General features: G+C 47.7%; 1 protein-coding gene across 4 annotated transcripts; it reads right to left on the reverse strand.

Moving 5' to 3' along the window:
- Positions 1-1,150: 1,150 nt before the first annotated feature.
- On the reverse strand, positions 1,151-25,740 carry LOC135904166 (oocyte zinc finger protein XlCOF15-like). 4 transcript variants are annotated; one of them, XM_065434777.2, is made up of 5 exons: positions 25,445-25,740; positions 21,924-22,025; positions 11,405-11,475; positions 5,981-6,120; positions 1,151-1,581 (listed from the first exon to the last, which is right to left on the reverse strand). In XM_065434777.2, the coding sequence occupies exons 2-5, from the start codon at positions 22,012-22,014 to the stop codon at positions 1,278-1,280; spliced, it is 606 nt and encodes a 201-aa protein (XP_065290849.1). In that variant the 5' UTR covers positions 22,015-22,025; positions 25,445-25,740; the 3' UTR covers positions 1,151-1,277. The 4 variants fall into 4 exon arrangements, with proteins under 4 accessions (XP_065290849.1, XP_065290848.1, XP_070384037.1 ...); XM_065434776.2 differs by having other exon boundaries at positions 21,924-22,028; XM_070527936.1 differs by lacking the exon at positions 11,405-11,475.
- Positions 25,741-25,864: the final 124 nt, after the last annotated feature.

Consider the following 25,864-nt stretch of genomic DNA (forward strand, 5'->3'; position numbering starts at 1 on the left):
CCTGTTTAGGGTAAACACCTTTTTACAGACCTGTTTAATGCATTTACGCATGCAAAAATATAAACTGCTGGAAATAATTTTTTCGTGTTGGCGTTAGGAAATCTTTATCAACAACTGCCGCAGTATTACAAGAAATTATAGCTTGTGTTAACTCTAACTGGCACCTTGCTTATATGTTAGATGGAAACCCAAGCAATGCGTGATTTGGGAACGCGTTCAGTGTCAACACGGCTGGTTAATGGAATCCACGAGATGCTATTTCGTGAATAAGAGGTGACATTTGAACTGAATTTATGGGACAGCTGGCCGATGTTTAGACAGGTGGAGCTACATCAGTCCGAAGCAGCCTTAGGTTCCTTGACGTGTTAGCTTTAGTTGGTTAGTGGAGTAATGTTGCGAGGAGCCGCTCCATGGTAGACACCAACCGCTGCTTCCAGCGACACCAAGCGACATCACTTCACTAGCTCCCTAAACACGCCAACGAATGAAAGGCTTCCTTTTACAAGATAAGTTCAGTTAGCGAAATGTCTGTGAGGCTGTCTGAGGCATCTTATATTTTTAATGAAAGTGCTGTCCTACACTGTTTTACCATGTGCTGGCGGCTGTGTTGAGTTCGCCTTCTATGCGATAGAAGTCTTTGTTTCCCTAACCTGCTTCCCTTCAGGTGTATGGCCATTCTGTGGTACGTAATTAGCATAGACTTGCTGATCGATGACGTAAAAACAGCACAACACTAGACAACACTCATCCAGCGCGAGAAAGAAAGCGCTTGCTTGCAACTGTAGGATAAATTTGCTGTGCAATAATTGTTTGATCGTTTTTCCTGTATTGATTCCAAAGGAATAAATATTTTGAAATATAAGCAGTGTGTCTGTGTTTTCGTGCTTTAGTATAGTTATTGCGCTGCACGTTGGCAACTAAGCGTTTGCGACTGGTCCAGACTTCCACTTAACAAATTAGATCAAAATATACACACGGGTCCATGAACGACGAATGAAACATATATGGCCACAAATTGCTGCGTCTACGTTTCTTTCACGACCGATGAGGTTTGCGTCCTTCGCGCAATAATGGCGACCATTGCATTGGCCATTCCAACTCTGTCAAATCACTATCACGGTACACTGCACTAGCCATGCTGAACGCCCAGTAATTAAGGCCTCGCAGACACGTTTATTATCTCGATATTTCGCGAGGCCGGGAATCGCAATATTTCGAAGGAAGAATTTTTGCGCGCAACGTGTTCACCAATGGCCGCCGCGCTCAGGGGTTCTTCTTCAGGTCTTGTCGTTGTGCCTGAGAAGGTGCTTCCTGACGGAATCCTTGCGGGCGAACTGCTTCCCGCATTCGGGGCACACGTGCGGTTTCGGACCGTCGCGGTGTTGCGCCTGGCGGTGGCGGTACATCGACGACGGCCAGGCGAACCGCTTGCCGCAGGCTGGACAGTCGAAGGTCTTCCCATTCGCGTGGCTCGCAGAGTGAGCGCGCAGGTCCCTAATCCGAGGAAAGTTCCTGTGGCAGACGTCGCAGGCGAACGGTCTCTCGCCCATGTGGAGCTTCTCGTGCTCGGTCATGTTGAACCTGTCAGTCGAAGGCACGAAAACTCTTGGTTTATTCGCTGCGCAAAGCGACGCGCATGTCTCGGGACGTCAGAAATGAACTTTCGCGGGGAATCGCGAGGGTGTTCGTCACCATCAGCTTGTTTTTATGTCCACTGCAGGACGAAGGCCTCTCCTTGCGATCTCCGATTACCCCTGCCCTGCGCCAACCGACTCCAACCCATAGCGCCGCGAATTTCTCAGTTTCATCGCCCCACCTACTCTTCTGCCGTCCTCGACTGCGCTTCCCTTCTCTTGGCACCCAATCTGTAACCCTAATGGTCCACCGGTTATCTAACCTATGCATTACATGACCTGTCCAGCTCCATTTCTTTCTCTTATTGTCTATTGTCTATTGTAATTGTTATTGTTAATGTCTTATCTCTTGTTTGCTATTTGATCCACACTACGCTTTTCCTGTCTCCTAACGTTACGCAACATTCTTCGTTCCATCGCTCTTTGCGCGTTATTCAACTTGTTATGGAGCTTCTTTGTCAGTGTCCAAGTATCTGTCTGTTAGAACCGGTAGAATGCACTGATTGTACACCTTTATTTTAATGATAATGTTAGGCTTCCAGTAGGGATGTGATAAGGTCTGCCGTACGCGCTTCAACCCACTTTTATTCTGCAAGTTTCCTTCTCATGATCAGGGTCCCCTGTGAGTAATTGACCTAGGTAAACGTACTTCTTCACAGACTCTAGAGTCTGACTGGAGATCCTGAACTCTTGTTCCCTTGCCAGGCTATTGATCATTATCTTTGTTTTCTTCATATTAATCTTCAACCCCATTCTTACATTCCCTCTGATATGGTCCTCAGTCATTTGTTGTAACACTTCCCCAGACTTGCTGAGCAGGACAATGTCATCTGCAGACCGAAGGTTGCTGAGATATTCGCATTTCATCCTTACTCCTGAGCCTTCCCAGTTTAATAGCGTGAGTACTTCTTCCAAGCATGCAGCAAATAGGATTGAAGAGATTGTTTCTCCTTGTCTGACCCTTTTCTATATAGGTATCTTTCTACTTTTCTTGTGGAGAATTAAGGTAGCTGTGGAAGATCTAGATATTTTCCAAGATATTCAAGTGTTCCTCCTGTACTCCTTGATTACGTAATTCCTCTGTGACTGTTGGTATCTCTACTGAATCAAGTGCCTTTTCGTAATCTATGAAATCTATATAGAGAGACTGATTGCATTCTGCAGATTTCTCGATTACCTGATTGATGGCATGGATGTGATCCATTGTACAGTATGCCTTCCTGAAGCCAGCCTGTTCTCTTGGTTCGCTGAAGTCAAGTGTTTCCATTATTCTATTGGAAATTACTTTGGTTAACATTTTGCACAATACTGGAAGTAAGCTAATGGGCCTATAATTTTCGATACTTTAACATTTCCATTTGTGCGGATTAGTATAATTTTGGCATTTTTCCAGTTCTCTGAGACCCTTGAAATTGTGGGACATTTCTTGTGAAGATCCACGAGGTTTTCAAGCATGATGTCTCTTCCATCTTTGATGAAATTGGCCGTTATTCCATCTTCTCCTGCCGATTTTCCTCGCTTCATGTTTTGCTAGGCCTTTCTAAGTTCCTCGCTAGTTATACAAGCTGCCTCTGTAATCTGTTCATTGCTACTTCGAATGGAGATATCGTGGCTGCTCTGGGTATTATACAGGTCACTACAAAATTCTTCCTGTGCTTCTACTATATCTTTGAAATTGCTGATTATAGTACCCTGCTTATCTTGCCGTGCATACGTCTTGGTTTGTCCTATGCCAAGTTTTCTTCTCACTGATTTCATGCTGCATCCATTATTTACTTCTTCCTCAGTCTTTCTGAGGTTATAATTTCGAATATCCCTTCCTTTGTCCTTGTTGACCAGTTTTGACAGTTCCGTGAATTCTATCTGATCATTTGAGTTGTACACTTTCATTCTTTGTCGTTTCTGTATTCACCCCTTGGTTACTTGGGAGGGCGTACCTACTGGTTGCCTTGGTTCCTTACCACACACTACAATTGCTGATTCTGAAGCTAGCCTAGTTACGGCTTCATTCATTACCACTATGTCATCTTCATCTCGCTGTTCTAAGGCTGCTCATTTGTGAGTACCAACCTGAATTGGTCTGCGTTTACCGTTACTACGTTTGTTGGCCTGTTTCTTTTCGACCAATTTTACTCTTTCTTTCTTCAAATAGAGGTGAATCCTATACCTCACTAACCTATGACCACTACACTTTACCCTACCTAACACTTCTACATTCTGCACTGTGCTGGGATTGGCAAGTATGAAATCAATTTCATTTCTTGTTTTAGCATTAGGGCTTTTACAAGTCCACTTTTTGTTGCTGTGCCTTCTGTAGAAGGTGCCCATTATTCGCAGCTTATTCCTTTCCGGGAATTCTACCAACATCTCTCTACTACAGTTTTATAATCGACGCCGTAGTGTCCATTGCTCATTAACCAGCCTGCTTTCTCCCTACTTTTGCTTTGTGGTGCCCATTACTACAGCTATAGTGAGTTTGCACTTATCTCATCGCTAATTCAGCATGTTCATAAAACTGATCTTCTTCATCATCATCATGAGTTGAGGTTGGTGCATAGGCTTGTACTCGGTCTAACGTATAGGTCATTTTAAGTTTTATTACGAGTTCTGCTACCCTCTCACTAATGCTGCAGAATTCGTCCATGTTACCCATTACGTCTTTATGAATTAAAGGGATACTTAAGGCAAATACGAAGTCCACGTAGACTGTTTGAATACCATTCCAGAAACCTCGCAACGCTTGTTTTCTGCCAAGAAACGACTTAGTTTACGAGAAAATTGCCTTTGAAGCGCCCGAATACCTATTTAATAATAATAATAATATCTGGGGTTTTACGTGCCAAAACCACTCTCTGATTATGAGGCACGCCGTAGTGGAGGACTCCGGAAATTTTGAACACCTGGGGTTCTTTAACGTGCACCTAAATCTAAGCACACGGGTGTTTTCGCATTTCGCCCCCATCGAAATGCGGCCGCCATGGCCGGGATACGAATACCTATTTGGAAATTCATATTTCCCGCCACCGAGCCGGCGGAGTGGTGACGTTGCATACGCCATCGCCACCCTTTGCTAAAACGCCTTAAGCTTCGTAATGTAGTGGCGCTCTCCTCCTCTTCCTTCACTCCTCGTTTCTCCTCTCTCTCACGCTCCCTCCTCCACCGTGCTGCCTCCTACACTGCTCGAGCGTAGCAACGGCGCCAACATGCGTTCCTCGTCACTCCGTAGACGCTTCTCGAGCAAAATGGGCGCTGATGCAAGGCGCAAGGGCCCACGTGATGCTATTTAGGCCAATAGCGACGCGGCGTCGGCCTCGGCCAGAGCGCGCGAGGAGGAGGCGGCATTCTTCAGAGCATGGCACTACTTTACGAAGTTTAAGGGGCTTTACCCTTTTCTGCCGTCGGTGAGCAAAACGGCACCCGACAGACGGCGGTACCGAGCAAAGACAGAGCGGGGGATTCGCCGCTGCAGCAGCTTTTTGGTCAAGTGGCGTAGACTGTTCGGGCATCCCACGTGATCACACCGAAGTTGAATTCTTCGCTACTCGCAGTTGGAGCGAGTTTCGGGAGCCAACAAAACCAGCACAGCACCACACGATAACTACTGAAACACAAAGGCGGGGGCGGCCTGGAGTCGAGCAAAACCGAAACCTTCCGACCGCCCGCATCTTGGCAGGGTTATTTCACTGAGTTCTTTTTTTTTCTAAAAGTAAAATAGAACTGGACAAGTAGCATTTTATTTTGTGTTATAATACAATGCAAGGATGTTTTGTGCAACGAGTGGTTGAGTAATAGTGACAGAATTTCACTGAGGAGTGCTTTCGTCATCGCGTAAGTACTTGAATGTTCCAGGGGAGTCTCTAATCACGTCCTGCATTTATCTCGAGTTCTCGATTATTAAGGCTCTGTTCGCGATAATATTGACGCCTTAGAGATTCTCAAGCACTAATCAATCACTTTAGCTTGACTTAATATTTTGCATTTATTGTCCCTCTAAGGCTACTACTCCGCAATGCTTCGTATGTGGAATTCCCATATAGCAGAGGACGTGGCCATTCAACTGGCCTAATCCAGGCCCTGTTGAATACAACAAGTAACAAACAAAACTTTTGGTAAGTTGAGGTATTTTCAATACACTGCCCTAATATAATACGAAACAGATTTGACACTGCGCACGACTCTGTATACGGAATATCCCCTTTAAATTTCACTGACGAACAGCTGCGGTGGTTACCTGAATGTGCTTTTGTCAACATTTGGAGCAGACTGATGGAGCGCGCCTCACCTACTGCATCTAGTTCAAATAACTGCTTTGCCGTAAAATAAGAAGCAACTCATTTTTTGCTTACTTCTTATTTGTCGAGAAGCGGCAGCTTGAACAGCGGTACTTCAGTTCCAGCTCTTCAATATGGTTCGCTCTGCGGTGTCTGTCTAAGTAGAGTTGCGAAGTGAAGCAGTACCCGCACGAGAAGCACCGGAACACTGCATTCTGCGTGATAGGAAGATTGAATGTATTCCAAATGATAACAGAAACGGGAACTAACTTGGTCGCGCGAAGACTTCACTGTTCCATCTTACTTAAGAGCATTCGGTAGAGAGAATGTACGCGCAACGAGGAGGATTTCCTGTTGTTCACATCAAAAGCACATCGTTTATATCGTCGAAATAAAAATGTTTTCACATTTGTTAACGTTTCAACGAGTAAGCGCGCCAGGAGCATTTTGATCAGCCATGCCTAGGCTGAGCCTCAAATAAATTTTATATTGTCGCGATGACAAAGCGTGAAGTCTGTGCCGTTGTGCAACCTATCGACGAAGTTTAACAGTGGCGTGCTAATGAAACAGTTGGAGAGGGAAAAAAAGGAAAATGTTTGGCATTTGGGTTCTGTGAGCTAATGGGCTCCGAACGTTGGCGCGGCGTTACGCCAGATCGCTAGTCTAGGGCCCTTGAGCCCATGCTGACAACGCACTTTATTGACACTTCACAGCGCACCCACCGTTTACATAACTGGCGCATTCCAAGAAATGTATTATGAGGAAACCATAGTATCAACCAATAGGGAAAAATACGTGTGCGCTGGTCAGATAACCTTTATTGATAGGTTGGAACGGTAGCCGAGAGATAGGTTTCGGGTGCTGCTATAGCCCAAGTAGAGATAACTGGGCGAATTCGAATATGTTGACGATCGGTCAGCGCGAGAACTAGACAAAGACGAAAAAAAAATGCCGGCGCTTACGTTAATCCCTAATGCGAAATTTGAGCGCACCTCTTCAGGTGTTTCGGCTTTTCGATATATAGAGGCAAAGAATTCGAGCAAGACATGTATATACAGTTACAGACAACTTTTTATTCTTCGCACATATTCCTTTAAAAAAACACTCCACTCCCAGTTCTCAATTGTCATGAAGGAAGCTTTGTGGTCGGAGAAATAGATGGATATATTCTTGACGTGCTGCACGAGTGTCTGGTTCGGCGTAGCGCACCTCTGGATTCTGGCGGCGACGGCGCTGGGCCTCTGCCTGGGCACCTTGTTTAGAATTAGCGGCGACGAAGACGAAGAACTTCACCGGTTGCTTCGCTCATGGCTCAGAAAGAAGTGGCTTAGAATAAACTATTTATATAGGCAGACGGATTACATTATAATATAAACCGTCTGTGAGCCTCGAACAATCCGTCTCGTTCGGAACATCTTGCACCAGCCGCCGCAAACGTAGCCTAGCTTGGCGCAACTGCCTCGGTTATTGGGAGGTCCAGGGAGGCAGTAGCAGGCAACGTTACTAGACTAGCTTCAGTTTTAAAACTCGGCGCCGTTGCGCGGAACCGCCACCCGCCCGCGCCTTCGTGGCGCTGCAGTCGCGCCCGGCTTCACTTCCTCACTAGCCGGCTACGCGGGCGGGCCGGACTAAGCGCGCGGTGCAGCGTATTGTGTGGTTCGTTGTTGAAGGCGAATTTCAGCAAGCATGTAATCCAGGAAACTGTAGCTTCCGCCGAGTTTGTTGAGAATATAAGCAGACGATGGCGAGGTGCTGCGCACCTGGCTGCATAGGCGGCTATCGGAACGATGTCGACAGTTCGGCGCGCTGCTTTTTCTGTGCCGCCAGCAATGCGACGCTTCGCTCGGCGGGGAACAGAGCGATTCTGTTGTTGTTGTTGTTGTTGTCCTGAGTGGCCGTGGCACACACCCACAGTGGGGGATTGGCCAAGAATCGGGCGGTTTAATTAGGTGCCTAAAATAATAATGATAACAAGGGAGTTAACAATTTGGGCGTGTGAGTTTAAAAGTAAACGTTTTGTGTTTGGAGAAAAAAAGAAATAATCAGATGAAAACCGGGTATAAGATAATAATAATAATAATAATAATAATAATAATAATAATAATAATAATAATAATAATAATAATAATTAATAAAAGATAAGAAATAAGAGAAAGCTATGGTTGGGAGGGAGAACGATCAATCTAACATGGAAATCGATTAGTTTCAATGAGGTAATTTTGGATCGCCAAGCAAACATTTCTGTTGCTGAACCCAACAATGGAGGCTCCAAAAGATAGAATCACAGGCACTGATAAAGTCAGACCAATAGAGCGAAGCGGGATTTCGAGTAGTCGTTTTCTTATAATAGAAAAACGTCTGCAAGACAACAAGAAATGGTCGATTGTCTCCGCTTCGCCACAGAATGAGCATAGTGGTGAGGGGACCAGACCAGACCTGTGGAGGTAGAAGTTCAATGCAGGTATACGGCAGCGCAGCTTCGTGATGGACACTTCAACTTTCCGTGTTCGGCAAAAATCTCTGTTCCAAGGGTGCAGGAGATGTCCGTACTCCACAGAGTTAGTAATTTCGGAGCCTGATACTGACTGTATAATGATACTCCTGCGAAATCTAGCTGCAGTTACATAAGCAGTCAAAGGGCAGCAAGGAAGAATCGGGCCACTTATCGATGCCAAAGGGCCACTTATCGAATCGGGCCACTAGAGAGTCTGCAATTTCATTAATGATTAGTCCTTTATGGCCGGGCACCCAAATCAAACGCGCGCTTCTCAAGTAACCAGGTGCCAATGATTGAAATGTCCTCATCACGCGAGAATCACTAGAAGCAGTAAGGGATGAGCACAATGATAAAGAATCAGTAACTATCACGGCTGACGTAATTGATGGTCCTAATTTGCGTAATGCTAGCACCACGGCCATGAATTCGGCTATTCCTTGTGCCGACCGGCACACGCGCTCGTGCCACTGCTCCTACGTTCATCGTCGTCTTCCACAGCTGGCTGCGTTGCCGTTCATCATTCCAGCGTAGAATTTCACTTCTGTCATCGTAATGGGGAGGCCGCGTTTACGGTGGGAGGGGCCATTGCTTAAGGCAGTATGAGCCACTCATTGTCTTACGTAACGGATAGATTTAATTTCTGAAGAAACTTAATTTTGAATAATCGCAAATCGGGCGAAAGCAGCTAATCACGCCTCCGAGCAAACTCGAGACATCGAACGCAAGCGACAACGGCGGACTACGGGCATATCGTCAGTGACGTCGTTCTCTCCGTCGCAGCCGATTGTGCGTGTTACCGCATAATTCAGAAATACTTTAATGAATCTTCTAGATTAACCCAGTGATAAACACGGGCCGCACGTTTCAGCTTCGCTGGTTAACCATCTTCACGGAGTGGAAGAGCAGATGATATTTTTGTGTGTGTGTGTGTGGCTTGTGTGTTCAAAGACTGACCTCATCTTTCTTTTTGTTGCGCTTCTTTGGCGTGGCGAGAAGCCTCGGTGGGGATGAAGATCATCCTAATCACACACTTTGGCCAAATGTTCAGGCTTCTGAGCCTAAACTGCGCGAAACGTTAAGACGGCAGGAAAGAACACAGCTTCCGCGCTTCGCTCTATGCGTTTCTTTCTTTCGTGCAGTTTACCCTTATTACAGTATGAACCAACTGGCCCGATAAATCTTATTGCTGTAGGTGGATACCGCTTTCTCATGGTATCACTAATTCGGACAAGGGAGAACGCCAGCGAGCGTGAAACACGCGCAAACTGCCCGTCCGCACGGGCTGAAGGCTGCGGCGAGGCGTCTGCAGTGGAGCCCGATGGAACGGCGCTGCCATCTGGCGGCTGTCCCAGAAGTGGCGACACCGGCTGTAAGCGCGCGGGCGAAGAGTTTTACAACTGAAGCTAGTCTAGTAACGTTGGTAGCAGGCGCATAGCAACGTTCCGCGGCGGAGAGATGGCAGCAACTGACTGACGCCACTCACGATGCTAGCGAGTTAACTGGAGGTGGCTCTGCGTTTCGGCTTGGGAAGCGCGCACCGTGATCTGCTGATACCGAGCCGGTGCATCGGCAACCGGAGAACACGGTGCGCCCTCGCGCGGTCGCAGCCAGGGAGTAGGGTAGGGGGTAGGTGCACAAGCAGTGGCGAACGACGGCGGCTATGCGTTTCGGCTTGGGCAGAAGCACATCATAGATATCAGCTGCCACCGAGCCGGCGCTCTGATTGCGGTCGCACAAGGGTGCTGTTGAAGGAGGAGCGAAGAGAGCAAGGCTCGCGCCGTGCGCGAGAGATGGCGCCAGGAGCGCGCGTAGCTAGAGCAGCGCGCTGGCCCCGGCTATGGAGCTGGTTACGGCGAGGGACGACGGCGTCGCGAAACGCCGCAACGGGCGCCAAGGAGATGCGCTCTAAAAGAAGAGACGAGCGCGGGCGCTGTCTATCAATGGAAGATTTAGTGCAATCACGCAGCCAACATATGTAATGCGGATTGCACTATAGCGAAAAAAAGAGAAAAGAACTAAAACCAACACCTTATACAACAGCGTCCCATACATCACACGCTATTAAACGTGACGTGAAAAGGTGAATTCCCCCTGTCTTAGAGTGATGCAGGGCTTACTTACGATTTCGTGCGCGTTCTTATGCACGTGAAAAGCGTCAGTCCTCTGGCGTGTCTGGTGGTACCATCAGCGATGGTGGCACCATCAGATAATATATAACAGGTTTAAAATTTGACACGGTATTAACGGCAGACAGAAAAAAAAAGTTCGGTAGCACTGTTAAACACCTGTAACACGGGAAGGCAAGAGCCTGCTGCACATATGGTAAGGCGCCGTCTTGCATCGTCGCAATGCTGCTTTCGCTGCTCGGATTTTTTTCGTCTGTGGCTTCGCGCGCTCGTATAGCGGGGTCAGATTCGTGCCAACGACGTTTCTCCCCGACTTTACGTTGCGGCCTCTCAGCGGGGGATTGAAACGTATGCTTTTCCGTGTGTTGTATGCGTAATTTCAATGAATATGTGCACTCTTCGCTTCACAGTGCTGATCGCTTACGGGGGTATGAGCCATTGCATTGTTTGTTTGCTTACGGAAGTATGAGCGATTGCTTACGGTGGTGACATTGTGAAGGTTGTGTGTTTTTTTTACCACTCGATTACACGCCGTGTTTCTGTACGTTGTATGCGTGACTACAATGAATGTATGCACTGTACTCATCGCTTTGCTGAGTGTTTGTAGCCTCTGCATTACGAGAGGGATGAGCCATTGCATCTTTAAGGCGATAGCCTTAAGTGGCTACACCCCCGCTGGCTTTCAGGAAAAGGTGTCGTCCGGTCCAATGGTACAAAACCATCAGCATCAGCAATAGCTCATATCCCCTAAGCAAGCAAGCAAGCAAGCAAGCAAGCAAGCTTTATATATATATTGTGCGTGCGTGCTTGCGTCCGTGAACCGTTGACGCGTTTAGGACAGTTCTAAGATGCAGAGGTAAATCAGGCTCCACCCACCGATGCGTCAACGACTTCAGTTTCTTCGCTCGCAGGGCACTCAAGGCTGTGTGTCTGGCAGCCATCAGTAACTGAAAGAAGGAGTGAAGAATTATAAAAAAATAATGCTTGTGAGCTTCGTAACTACACACCTCCATCTCTGTCATCTAGCATGAACGTTCGCAAGCGTTAGCGAGCGGCGTTGTTTGAGATATGAATTCTTTCGCAGTCGAATCTGAAATGATTGCACTCAAAATAAAAAGACAGAGAAGTCATAGGAAACATGTGCACAGCGTGCTTGTCCCGGTTCCTACTCTTTGTTCGGCCTTTAGGCGCGCTGAATTCAATGTTCTCCTAAATTCGCATCGTAAAGGCGCAAGCACATTCGCGCGATTTTCAAGCGACGGCGACGGGCGACAGGTTTTGCAGTCGCGCAGGGCAATCTGTCGGAGTCGCTTGGCGCGGCGCTGGTTCTTTGTCCGTCAAAAAAACTTCACTTGTAGCCCGGAAATCCTCGATGCGGCTTCCGCCGGTTACAGCGTGATTGCGCAACAACGCGATAATAGCAACCAGTACACCCGCTTCAATCTTGATTAGTGCTTCCTACTTGCCCTCCGCCGTAACATCAAGCACTAAATGGTAAATCCAGCCATCGATTCCAGTCATCGCTCGCTGAGGACAAAGTATCAGCGATTTTGTTGCGGCTAGTATTGAGATCAGTTATTTGTTTTGATGCTGTTAGGACTGAGGCCCCGCCGTAAGCGGCGTAAGTGTTTTGATTTTGACCGACCAGAAGGCGCCACAACAGCTCACGCTGGCGACCTGGAACGCATTTTTACTGGCGATGACGGCTTATTAGAACTAGATACGATCAAGTTTGGTTACTTTGGCTTGTGGCATTTTTTCGATTCTTTTACAGGCGAATAATTGTCTTTATTTTTGTGATAGCAATTACATAAACACTCCAGGCGAATTTTCGGTGTTGTCAGTGCCGTTGGCGTCGCCGTCATGTTCCATAAAAATGCAAGTGCTTAAATCGAAGCCGTGCGCCGGTGTGAGTGGTGGTTCTGAGCCTCAGGGGCGAGCGATAGCTTGCGCGGGGGAGCCGAGGATTGATGGTAGCTTGATGCGGCGATGTCTTCTCCCGCTCGCAAGGGAGGTGGGCGGAGAGGGATACGCGCATGGGGGCAGTGCAGATATGTGCGCGAGCTAGGAGGGGAGGGGGAGGTTGGTGCGCTTCTCCTCTCCTACTCCAGCTGCGGTGGCTGCGCGCGGTGGCGCGCGCTCTATCTTGCAGCCAATCTGCTGTTCGAAGGCTAGTCGACCTCACGTAGCTGATGGCTTCGTATGCGGTGTTGCACACCGCCGCGATTTCCGACCAGCCACCGCAAGCTAAGTAAGGAAAAGCGGACCAATCGCAGTAGTAGTAGTAGTAGTAAGTGATTTTGGAATGAGAAAAGAAGAGATAAGTGGAGTACCGTAACTGTCTCTCGCTTAGGAGGTCACCTCAATAGTACTGCACGGGAAAGGGGAAAGGGAATAAAAGAATGTCGAGAGATAAAGATGGAAGAAGCCGAGCGTAAGTCCGCGAAGGGGACAAAATAAAAGAAGAAGCGAAAAACGGGGCCTATGGCCGCGTGTATAGGTTGGAGGCCTCGAAGAACTCTACGAGAGCCGGAAAGGCTCTTTTGAGTAAGCCAGTGAAACCCCTGGGGAACAGGAAGTCCTCTGGACGGGCTGTGGGGAGACCAAGGCGTCGATAGGCGGTGATTAGGTCTTCACGAGCGGAGCTATATGCCGCGCAATCGAGAAGGATGTGGCTCAGAGTTTCGTTCACACCAGCAGTGCAGTTCTGGCAAACAGGACTAATTGTGCCTGAGTGGCGGGAGAACCGCTCTGCTGTGTTGAAACAACCAACGCGGAGGCGCAGCAAAAGGGCCCTATCGGCGCGAGGAAGTCCGAGTAAAGGTAGCGGCCGGGGAGGTTCACCGGCGGCTACGCGACTGTCTGGGTGCTTGATTCTAACTGCATTTGCTACCAGTTGGCGTGCAGTGTCAAACAGCGAGACGTAGTTGGAGACTGGCGTGACACGAGAGTGAGCCTCTTTGGCGAGGTGATCTGCCTGCTCGCTACCTTCGATTCCGACATGCGAGGGAACCCATTGGAAGATGAGATCACAGCCCATTTCTTGCACGTCATTAAACTTTAAAGAAAGTCATTGCAATCGCAGTAGCCGGCACCACTGTATTTATCCGGTCATCTATATTCAGCACCCTGAAACACTCTCCACATCAGGGTGCTCCTCGTCTCTTGGCAGCCAATCATAAACGAAAAACCACTCAATGTAGGCAATGTTATTTGTTTTGAAAGCAAAGAAAAGGGATCTCGTATACACTAAGGGAGCGTTTGATTGGGCAGTTGAGGCAACGCTGCGGGTCACCACCCGATGCTTGTGTCGGCGGTCACGCAAATTTGACGTCATGAGATGGGAATAAAAACATATTGGAATAGCTTGACGTTGTATAACCCTAAGTTTCTGCCTCAACAGCGGTCACTCGAAAACGATAAAGAAGCACATGCCTCGATATACTGAGTGCAGGAAGAAAAGATTCCATACGGAGCCCCTAATTTCTCGCAAAAGTTAACCAAAATCCAAGAGGTAAAAAAAAAACGAATAACAACGTTTTACAACTGCATAGCACTGTTGTAGTTCTGGAAACGGCATCTGGTAGCGCATATAAATAGAACAAAATTACATGTATTATCCCATAGCTTAAGCGAAGTTCTTACACTTGCACAGTGGTATTGCGAAATTCGAATGGGAAATGTGGGATATTCGAGAACGGCACATATTAATTACATGACTTTTCTATGCTTCATTCAAATCGATGTGTGCAGTTTACACAATTATGATGTCGCTTTCTACACCTATGTTACCGAGCAGTAAACTTGGTTCTCCTGCTTTCAGTTTTGGCGATATTAAATAATATTGTAAACTAATCAGGGAATATCAGAAACCTATACACCCTGCAATCAGTAGAATGTAACTCTGTCTTCTAGAACACCAAGAACTCCTCGAAAATTCTTTGATAAAGGCCGAACAAAACAATTGTCCCGTTTTTCAGGTTAAGGTGAGAGCTGCAGATGTATATTAGGCTCCTTGTTTAATTACTCCGCAAAAACGCAGCATAGGCAAAAGGGTGCAGATGTGCTTTTAGCGTAGTTTAGACGCTCAAAATTCCTGATTCGTCGGTGTAACACACAGTTCAACTTGTATGACTGCCTGGAGACAGAGAAACTGCGAAGTTGTATAAGAGGCGTTATATAGCGTTGCTAGTTGATCGGAAGCATCGGAACGTCACGTCTGAGGCAATTCCGCTGTGTTCTCTGTGTAAAATAATTTGAAAACAATTCCTGCTTCTTCTAAACTGTGGTGTTCTGATGCTTCGAATCTGCTGCTTGTTTTGTCCCCAACAGGGCCCTGAAGTTGCCTCTCGCGTGATAATTATGCTTGGCATGCTCCTGTGCGGAAGACAACCGTGAAGAAGAAAGGATCTGCATTTGTCGGTACATGAATAAAATTTTCATGAATGACGTCATAATGAGTGTCGATTGCCTGGTTTAAACCCAACGGAGTTACTCCGTCTGATCCATGTATTTTATTCCTATTATTCCATGTTCACATCGTCTCTGTGGCGCAGTCTCTGGAAAGTCCGACGGATTACACGACATTCCTTTTGTACGATTCGAAATATGTCATTAAACATGTGAAAATATATGAAGACAAGTGCTATTCCTCGAAGATGGTATGAGTATGAAGTTTGTTTTTTTTCTTTTTGGATCGTTATCAAAGCTTAAGACTTCCTGATCGCTATTTTTCTGTCGTCCATCACGTGGACGTATTTTTTTGTAATTTGAAGCTGTAATTTAAAATTAAATTGTGGGGTTTTACCTGCCAAAATCACTTGCTGGTTATAATGCACGCCGTAGTGGAGTTCTTTAACGTGCACCTAAATCTAAGTACACGGGTGTTTTCGCATTTCGCCACCATCGAAATGCGGCCGCCGTGACCGAGATTCGATCCGGTGACCTTGTGCTCAGTAGTCCAACACCATAGCCACTGAGCAACCACGGCGGGTATTGAAGTTGTAATGCGGAGCAGTGAATAGTGCAAGTTTGCATGAAGAATTCTAGATGAGCTTCTCTATGTCGAAGAGCTCTGATAACGAGAATTATGAGCGTGGTTTTGGGTCGCAGGCGTTCTAGTGCTTGTGCCTTCTTGATGCAAACCACCAAACGCAAGTCTAACGACACGAAAACCGGGACCGGAATTTGTGTTACTCAGTGGCGTTATGCTGAAAAGTATCAGCGCTTACATTAAGTAATCAAATTCGCTTCAAATTTATACTGCATTGGAGCGGAAACTGAGATGCGTATTGTGTCTTGTGCGTTCGCATACAAAGAAATGCAAAAACGAAAGCTCTGTGTAGTTACATTATTGTGCACGGCCTCATCCGCGGGTAATAATGCGACAAATTTACCGAGATAAATTTTATAGCTTTCTGTGCATGCCCGCATTGATACTCAGACTATTGTCTTTGAAGGAATTTAGTCTCTCATGCAGTAATGCAGGTAAAGCTAAGACGTCTAAGACAATAGCTCTGGTCCCTGTTCTGGCTGTTTCGTTTTCGAATTATCTGCCATTTGAGTGTTGTTAGATATGGCACCGTTTCCTGAGGCTACTTCGAGTTCCCCAAACCACTTCGAATCGCAGCACAGCTAATTGAGGAATGCAGAAGCAGGGGTGCCACATTCCTGAGGCAGGACACTTGCAAACAAGTTCGTACGCCGCCGGGATTAGAAGGGGCCCATGGAGAATAGAGCCCAATCGTCACCCCTCTTCGCCTTTGAAGAAGGCATTTGCCACCACTGCGGAGCCGTACCACCGGGAGCAGGTGGGCCCTCATACAATGGAGCATGAGCGCCCCCCCTCCTTCTCCTCCTTTGAAGAAGCGCATTGCAACTCTGCGAGGCAAGACCGCAGGGGAATCAAGTGATCAAGCAAGGGGGCCCAAGCGGCGACTCTCTTCGCCGGGTATGACACCATCGCACGGGCGCCTACCATTGGCTGAAAGTGGCGTCATCTGAGCGGACTCTCCCATTGGTCGAACATGACGCAACTTCCAGTGCTCGAAGGGTTTATAAGAAGCCTTCCAGAGAGACCTGAGCATTCTGGAGCATCCCCTGATTCCCTGATTCACCTCTCTCGAACTTCTTGCCGCGGGCCGCAGCGTCCGAGTTGCTGCCGGCCCGTAATGACTGTACGACAGTTACTTGTCTCTCACCTCCCTGTATATAATGTAAAATAAACCCTCCCAAGTTTGGTTTTCATCCCAAAGTCCGTCCTCCAACCCCTACATCTGGCGGCAGCGGTGGGATCGCCTCCGAATGCATCAGCTGGTGGCAGCGCTACGGATCAACCTTCGTCGAGAGAGATACTAAGGAACCGGGAAGAGCGAAGAAGAGAGAGCCTTCGTCGAAAGAGGTCCGAAGAAACTGGGAGTAGCGAAGAAGGAGCGAGCCTTCGACCCAGGGAGTCCGGAGGAACCGGGAACAGCGGACGAATTTACCGGATGGCAGGGTGCTGCAACCGTACGTGAGCGCGTGGTTTTTTTCCTTATGATTCGCCAGACTCAAATGTTGTGTGTTCATTTTGATAGTTCTGGGAATCGGGAGTTTGATGCATTGTGTGTTTGCACAAATTAATAAGGAAAACAGTTCTAACCACCTGTCGGGGCAGCTGCCATGGATCTTAGAAGGTTGACGAGGTTAGACTTGTTGTTGGTGTGCGACGATTTGGGAGTTTAGGCGGACGAACGGATGAAAACGCCAGCTATCATAAAGGCGATTAACGATAGTGGCAATGATGACAAAAGCATTGAGCTTGCTTGGCAAGTGATACAGCAGCCACGGGAGCGTGAGCGTCGTGAACGTTTGTGGGAGCGTCGTGAACTTAGGAGTGAGCGTAAGCGTGAAGAACGCAAGAATGAACGGAAGCATGAGCTTCAAGAACTTACTCTTAGGTGTGAGCGTCACGAACGTGAGAATGAACGCGAACGGGAGTATCAGGAACGTAAGCGAGAGCGTGAGCAAAAAGATGAGAGAGAGAAGGCAGCACTGATCGAAGAGATACAGTATTGTGATCAGTCATTGGCGCAGAGACAACGGCTGTCTGAGAATTCTATAGGTAGTACAGAGCAAAAAAATTAGGCAGCATCGAGCGGATTTTCGCCAAAAGCCGACGAGAAGAGTAGTGCCTGTGAGATTGGCTGCCGATTCATAAGTGAAGGGAAAAGGCTAGCTGCTAACGATGCCTTAGTGGCAACAGAGGCCGTTAAAGGCCGCAAGGAGAGCGACGACGTGCTGTGCGAACAGATGACTGTGGAGACAGCTAGGCCAGCTGCGAACAAATTGGCACAGTTACCGCGCGTGTGCGTCGCTGGTAGTGTTAGCGTGGTTGCTAGCGAAGAAAAGGGTACTGCTGACCCAACAGACGCGAGCACCCATGTAGAGCCAGATCTGCGTGCAGAAGTGAAGTGCGAGCTGAGCGATGCAGTAGATGGTAATTCTCAGGATTGCGAGCTGCGTAGCTCAAGAGAATACAACTGCATTGTTCAGGGATCGGTGCGGCTCTCCGCCAGTCTAGATAGCCTAGATAGGGATGATTCAGTTGTTAATCATTCGGACTGTGCGCGTGAGACAGCGATCCATACCGACGGGCTGTGTGGCGATGCCCAGCGTGAGCTGGGCAATGTAGTAGAGGGCAGTTCACAAGAGTGCGAGTTGTCTAACTCGAGTAAAGCCTGCTGCATTGTTCCAGAGTCGGTTGAGCTGTCCGCCAGTCGAGGCAGAGAGAGTGTTGATTTAAGTGAGAATCACTCTGACTGTGCGGGTAAGAAACCGATCCGGGCCGACGAAATGTGTACCGGCCAGCACGAGGCACGAGGCGACATGAAAGCGAGTGCAAAGAGAAAGCGCCGTAAAAAGAAGCGCGGTAAAGACCGAAAATCGGTAACTAATGTAGCGCCGCCAAAGACGAGAAACCCAAAAGGGCAGGGCGCGAGGAAGAAGATGCGGTCGTCACGGACGATGTTGACGCATCGAAAACGTTCGAGCCGCCGGTCAAAAGGGGACCGCGAAGCATGTTCTGCACGGACGTGGACAAAGGGCACGGGGCAGTTAAACTCCTCGTCGTTGCGTAGTTCTTTTCAAAGCTCAGCATGCAGTTCGAAGAAACGCAAGGTGGCAGGACGAGACCAGGTGGGGAGTAGCGACGCGGTCAATCGAGTTCGTGTTGAAAGCGGGGCGGGATGACGCAAATTGGCAGGGGACTGTAACGTCTTGAAGGAGCTGATAGTGAGTCAGCCCTTTTGTTGTTCCTCCGTAGCCAGAGTAGCTTTGAAACCACGACCACCCCGCGTTCGACTCAAAGTATGAGTCAGACGTGAGCGTTTGGAAAGGGAGGCCAAGAGCCCTTCCGTAGTAATGAAGTGTTTGTTTTTTATTTTTGAGCATCGGAAAGTTTTCGCGATTTCAGACTAGGATTTCTTTCAAGGTGTAAGGTTTGAGCTTTGTTTATGTTTTGGTTTGAGATAGCTCCGAGATTTGAAAGATGCGTTTTAAGTAAACATGTAGTCTCGCGAGATGCTCATTAATAAGTAGATAGGCTTTTTTTATTGTGTGCGTGTGTGAGTAACCTGGAGGGCAAGGTTATCGCCGAAAGGCCTATGGTAAAGCGCGTGTGTTATTTAACCTTCTTTCTTTTTAAGCGTTTTTGAATTAAGCGTTTTGAATTAGGTTAAGCGCGTAGATTTTCAGTAAGTGCGTGATTTGCACGGAGAAGCGTTTTCAGTTCCATTAGCGCATGTCCTGTGTGGACGGAAGGAAGGAGATTTATGACTGGTTTGCTCGTGTGTGTTGAGGGCAGCCGTATTCTGACTTCTCTGATAAGTATGCGTGGAACGAGTTATTAGAAGACGCATTATTTTAAGGGTTCTGCGGAGTGTGTAAGTCCGGCAAGTTTAATTGTTCGTTTATGTCACGTGTCCTGTAGGACTTTCAGGGAAGAAACGTGAGTAAGCGTAAATGAAAAGTTTGCCTACAACGCAAGTACGCGTTCTGTTTAGTGACCACAAGGCTAGTGCGCTTGTGATTACGTACTTGTGAGGTTGACCAGATTGTTCAGTGGCACCATTACGTGCGATAAGTACGCCACTGCGATAGATTGGAAACATGCTGTTCGTGTAGTTAGGCCAATTAAGTTATGTTCGGCTGTTTTCATTTGTTGTTTGCATCGTCGACGACACTTTGTTTTGCAACAACAATAGTACTCTGGTCTTGTCGGCATTCGAGGAGAAATGGATAGCTGTTTGGAAGGGTGGTTGGAACTGTTTTGTCGAAATTGGGGAAATAAAAGATCAGGGTTGATTTTGACTCAGTAATAGCCTGGCGAGTCAGGGGTGAAGAGCCTGCGCTTACACGCGGGGCAGCGCTGTGTTGTTTTGTTTGTTTGACGTATGTTCTCCAGGGCCCAGGATCCCGAAGTTCGTCAAACGAGGCTCGATACCAGTACCCTGCAGCTTCTTTCAGCGTTCCTCACGGGCAGCGAATTGAGTTCACCGGCCATTCAGAACAACCGGGGCGAGGACGAGCTGTTAGATATGGCACCGTTTCCTGAGGCTACTTCGAGTTCCCCAAACCACTTCGAATCGCAGCACAGCTAATTGAGGAATGCAGAAGCAGGGGTGCCACATTCCTGAGGCAGCACACTTGCAAAAAAGTTCGTACGCCGCCGGGATTAGAAGGGGCCCACGGACAATAGAGCCCAATCCTCACCCCTCTTCGCCTTTGAAGAAGGCATTTGCCACCACTGCGGAGCCGTACCACCGGGAGCAGGTGGGACCTCATACAATGGAGCATGAGCGCCCCCCTCCTTCTCCTCCTTTGAAGAAGCGCATTGCAACTCTGCGAGGCAAGACCGCAGGGGGATCAAGTGATCAAGCAAGGGGGCCCAAGCGGCGACTCTCTTCGCCGGGTATGACACCATCGCACGGGCGCCTACCATTGGCTAAAAGTGGCGTCATTTGAGCGGACTCTCCCATTGGTCGAACATGACGCGACTTCCAGTGCTCGAAGGGTTTATAAGAAGCCTTCCAGAGAGACCTGAGCATTCTGGGACATTCCTTGATTCCCTGATTCACCTCTCTCGAACTTCTTGCCGCGGGCCGCAGCGTCCGAGTTGCTGCCGGCCCGTAATGACTGTGCGACAGTTACTTGTCTCTCACCTCCCTGTATATAATGTAAAATAAACCCTCCCAAGTTTGGTTTTCATCCCGAAGTCCGTCCTCCAATCCCTACAGTGTGAACTGGAAACCGAGCTGACTTTTACTCACATATTCATTTCGACCTTACTTGTCCTCCTTGTGTCGTCAACAAGACCAATCCGATTTTATCTTACTGAGTCAAAATGTGCGCAAGCGTTGAGAAACAAGGAAGTTTGCGATATGAATTTTTTCGTATGTGATCAAGAACATATTCCATGCTTTAGGCAAATACACAGAAATCACGGGCCCTACATCCTCGACTTCGCCCAGGCGCCGGGTGAGCTACAAAGAACGCTTTCGTAAGCTCACTTCTTAAGCGCCATGCAACACACATCATATGCACGTAAAAAAAAAGAAATTGACGCTTACGTGATTTTAACCACGAAGTTACCAAGGAAACGCGTGCATGCTGCTCCGAAAAAATGCTTCGTAGTTGAAGAAAATTTTGTCATGGTCCAGAAGATCTTCAACAGTGAACTTTTCTTTATGAGAAACCCGTATACGTTTCCTTAGGCGCATAGTTCTATAAGTAACGTGGATGTAAATTTTCCCTTTCGTGAGCTTGCCTCCACCTTACGACCTTACGGGTTTCCGCAGAACTAAGTGGCGACATCCGCAATTGTATGCACTTTTGCTTTCATCTTATTTCAAGAGCACAACTATTCTAATTTGTCTCTGCAGCACACATTCTTGGTCCTACAACCTTCTGTGACAGAGGAACTAAGACGCTATGCAAGCAAAATATAGCCTCGTTTCTTAGGCGTTATAGCATCACACAAGTGCTTGAGAGTATCACAGCATTACGTTAGAAGTGATTCTAGAGAGTTCATCAGTGGCTTCATTTGAGACCACATTCCTCCGCATTTAAGTGCGTTAACAGAATCACGCACTCACGCACAGGGGTTGTGGGGCCAATCGAGTTGCAGTAACACAGGTTTTCCCCTGCCGCTATCTTAACCAATCACATACAATTTTGGCACTCACCGATGCTGTAAAAGAAATAATATCCAATGTTCAAACTTTCACTTTGAAATGTTGGTTGGCATACACCCCCGCTCCGTACAGTTGTGAATAATATCGAAGGTGTATTTGTCTGTCGGTCAGTAAACGTATTATGAGCCACGTGATAACGCGTGCGGAGTGCGTAGTCTACATACCAACGGGGCTGCTGCCCGAAGCATCCAAACAGTCCATGATGACATCTTCGCTTTGGTTCAGGCTCGGATACTCGGAAGGATTGGACGACATTCTTCCGGATTCTTCTATACACGAAGCAAAAAGATTGCAATAGAGTTTTATTCCAAGAAGGAATTATGAACACGCCATTTTTATAATTTTGTGTTATTGTTGTGCAAACTTAAGTCTCGGTTATCTTTCTTTTTATAATGTACATAAATTTACCTGCTAATTGTTTCTTTTTACTAGCGGTTAAAGCAGATGAGCGAAAATTTGGTGCGCCTGGTAAATCCAGGCAACGGTCTAAAGTGAGAAAGTTTTGAGCAGGTAGAAGACGGGTTCCCCAAGACCAGCGTGTGGCAGTCTTGCGGTCTAGCATCCCAGATATTTGCTAGTTTCGCCCTAAGAAAGAAGCACTGACACCGACATATTGGCGTGATTCAGCACGCAAGGCAACTCCTGATAGGCATAAGAGAAGTGCGCATGGGGAATGGTCGTATGCAATATACAATGGTCCCGTGGAAAGAGTTCTATAGGTTACGAGCGCACACCTTGAACGTAAGAAAGAATAAATACACGCATCTAGCCTAACCCGTGAACTGCTGCGGCTGGGAGGTCAACGCGTTTTCGGAAACAATCTAGGCAAAAGAGGCCGTGAGCAAGTCTGCTCGTTTCTGGAAGGATTTCACATAAAAAAGGGGGAAGGGCTGCATTAGTGAGCCTTCTCTTTCTTTGGACACTAAAGAAATTGATTACTAGACGCGTATATCAATATGTGACATTTCTGTGTTTTTTTCTCGTGAACGCATATGCGCGTGCGCATATCTTGTATATATAATTAATGACGGAGTTCTCCAATAAAGTTGGGAATAGTGTTTGTCCAGTCAACGGTCCAGCGTCCACCTCCTTTTTCTTTTGTGCTGTACGTGTTTTTTTTCCGCTCATTATTGGTGTCAGGTAGAAGAAACAACCCTGAGGCAGCTTCCAGGCGTCTCACGACTGGGCGTGATAAGCATCGCTCCCAATGGCGTTGCAAGCGACACACTTCGGCGATGCATGAAACGAGCCCGACTGGAAACTGTTGGTATTATGAATCAGCACCGAGTGAACTATTAGATAACGTGAGTTTGACGCTTAACTGCATGTTGCGCCGCTCATAGCAAGTGCATGCTCACAGCAGCTGCGCGGCACAACTCTCTTGCCAGCAGTTGCTAAGCAGCCGCGGAAGGCCGAGCGGTGCCTAGCGTGTAAGCGTACGCTTACACTGAGCACACGCTTACACGCATGAGCATACGCTTACACGCCTCAGTGTAAGCATACGCTCACGCTGAAACGTGTAAGCGTATGCTGCTGCTGGTGAGTACACTAAACACCTGCTGCACACTGCGCTTCGGGTGTTTCTGGATGCCCTATGACGTCACGCCCACGCGGCGTGCATGCGCCATCTAGCGGGAATGCACGGCAATGGCGGCGACGATGACGGTAGTGCCAGTGGTGTTGTTGTGCCTCGGCAGCATCTATTTAATTACAGTCACAATCAAATGAAATGTGTGCTATTCAATCCGGAGAGCCTAGTAATAGCATAGCGACAATTCAGGTGTAACAGGCTACACAAATTCTCAGAATTCTCTATTACAGCCATAGCATTGTTTGGCTCGGTTGTGACTTTTGCTTACTTTCGCTTACTTTCATTTCCTAGCTAATGCGCGTCTACCCATGGCCTTTCCGGTGGCAAAGAGTGCTTAGGCTTTAGCAGACAATTGTCAGATATTCTCGCCGAATCCGACTCCTCCAATGCAATTGTACCGACTGAGCCGGAAGGCCAGGCACGAGCGTACCGCAGTGGCACGTGAGGCGTTACGTGAGGGGACAGTGCAATACGGCGATGCCATGTCACGCTGTGTCGCTCTCATAAGCCTAGTTTATGCGCGTGTTCCTTGTCCACGCAAACTCTCGCTTGCGTTATGACTGTGCGTCGGTAAGACCCAATGAAAACGCGCCAAGCGTCTCAAAGCGCTTGCTTGCCTGCGAGGTTTTCATAACTCGAAGGACGCTCAGCAGCGTTCAGTTGGGCATTGGGCCACCCCAAAAGTTCAAGAAGGCCCACACCGAAATTTCAAGTTGGCCCATCCCGAAAATAAAAGTCGGCCTACCCTAAAATTTGAATTTGGTCCACCCGCAAACTTATGTTGCCCCACACCCAAATTTATGTTGGCTTACCCCCGAACTTCAGTTGGCCCAGGTTCAACTTTCCCCTTGGCGCACCTCTAAATGGAAGTTGGGCCACCCTCAAATTTCAAGTTGACACACTCCCTTATTTGGCCCACCCTCAAATTTCAGTTGCCCCCGCCCCTAGATTTCAACTTCGCCCACCCCCAAAAATATATTTGGCCCGTGCCCAAATTACAGGTTGACCCACCACCAAAGTTTAACTTGGCCCACCCTTTAAGTTAAGTACGGCCACCTTACATTTAAAGTTGGGGCTCCCCCAAAGTTCAAGCGGGCCCACCCACAAATTTCAAGTTGGCTCAGATCGAAATTTAAGTTAGTACACACCCAAATTTAGGTTGCCCCACCTCCAAATTTCACGTTGACACAACCCCAAATTTCAGTTAGCCGACCCCTACTGTCAGCTTCCGCATGCATTTTCTAAGGAGCTGTATGTATCCATATGTGTATTCTCTTAATATTTTCTTGCTTTAAATTGTTCCTTATCGCTTAAAAAAGCCACCAATCACCTACATTTACACGATCATAGCGATTAAGTGTCTCATCTTTAAAATGATGCATTTTTGCGCAGATACAAGGCAATACACATTTCGCGTGATAGAGCTAGCGAGCTCGCCAAAGAAAGCACAAATCCCCATTGCTTTGTGACTCTATGTGAAAGACAGTTCCCTTAGCTCACTTATTTATATCGTTTCATAATGGTTTGGCTTAAAAAGAAAGTTACTAAGCACGCTAGGGTTTTGGAGTTTGCCTCCCCAAAACCACGGAAAAATGAAGGAAGGAAAGAAATACATCGTAGTCTTGTCAAGCCGCAGCCTCCAACTCACGTGCAATCATACATCTAACATAAAGAAATCGGCTGTGCAACACCGACTGTGAGAAGCGCGAGAAAAAGCTGCTTGACTTGCGCACTCTAACCTGTTTTGTAATTTGCTGGCGGAATAAGTGCCCTTGAATGGCACTTCAAAATGCTTATATGTGAGCTAAACTGCAGGCGACGAAGTTGACACATTTCTGATACCATCTTCGAGGAGAGGCACAACGAGATAGTGGACGCCGACTTCACCGAAGAATATGTCCCGCACTTTATTCCAAGCCGCAATACGTAGCCATTTTTATGTTTCTATCTCAGATGGAAGGAGGGAGGCGGGAGCCGGGAGGTGAGGGATGGGAGCGCCACTGCGAGATTCGCAAGTTCAAGTGTTCAAGTGCAAGGATCACTACAGATGACACTCTCGATTTTACTTCGAGTTCAAAAGTTGGAAAAATTCACCTTTTAGTCGTGGCTATGATGTTGGAGGCACGTTCCGAAGGCTTTAAAAGCTTAAGATGGAGACGCTGCGGGACCCAACGTTGACCTTGGCTGTCGCCCTTGGGCGTTCACAGGACGTAGACGAAAACCATGCTCACAGGTGGGACCATGGCGTCCGTTCCTCCCGGGAAGGCGTCTACGGGCCGTTGACCAGGACTCTGGAACTCCGTGGCCCTTTGGGCGGACGCCAATTCAAGCGCGAAGCTCGACAAGTCGCCGCACCGTTTCCGTCGCCTTCTTTTTCTTCTGCGGACCGCCTGCAACGTCATTTGGTGAAATTGTCCCACTACATAAAAGAAGAGAAAAAGTCGGTAGTTTCGCCCGAAAGGTGAAGCATTGGCAGCAATGGCAAGGTCTAAGATTACGCGTGCACTCCTCAGA

This window comes from Dermacentor albipictus, chromosome 10 (assembly GCF_038994185.2).
Source record: "Dermacentor albipictus isolate Rhodes 1998 colony chromosome 10, USDA_Dalb.pri_finalv2, whole genome shotgun sequence".
NCBI lineage: Eukaryota > Metazoa > Arthropoda > Arachnida > Ixodida > Ixodidae > Dermacentor > Dermacentor albipictus.

Excerpts from the sequence above, each read along its gene's own strand:
- LOC135904166 (XM_065434777.2), bottom strand. The coding sequence starts at position 22,014 with ATGTCGTCCAATCCTTCCGAGTATCCGAGCCTGAACCAAAGCGAAGAT. Across the intron at positions 11,476-21,923 it reads TTCGGGCAGCAGCCCCGTTG|TTACTGATGGCTGCCAGACA; the intron begins GTATGTAGACTA and ends TCCTTCTTTCAG. Across the intron at positions 1,582-5,980 it reads CGCTTCTCGACAAATAAGAA|GTTCAACATGACCGAGCACG; the intron begins GTAAGCAAAAAA and ends TTCGACTGACAG.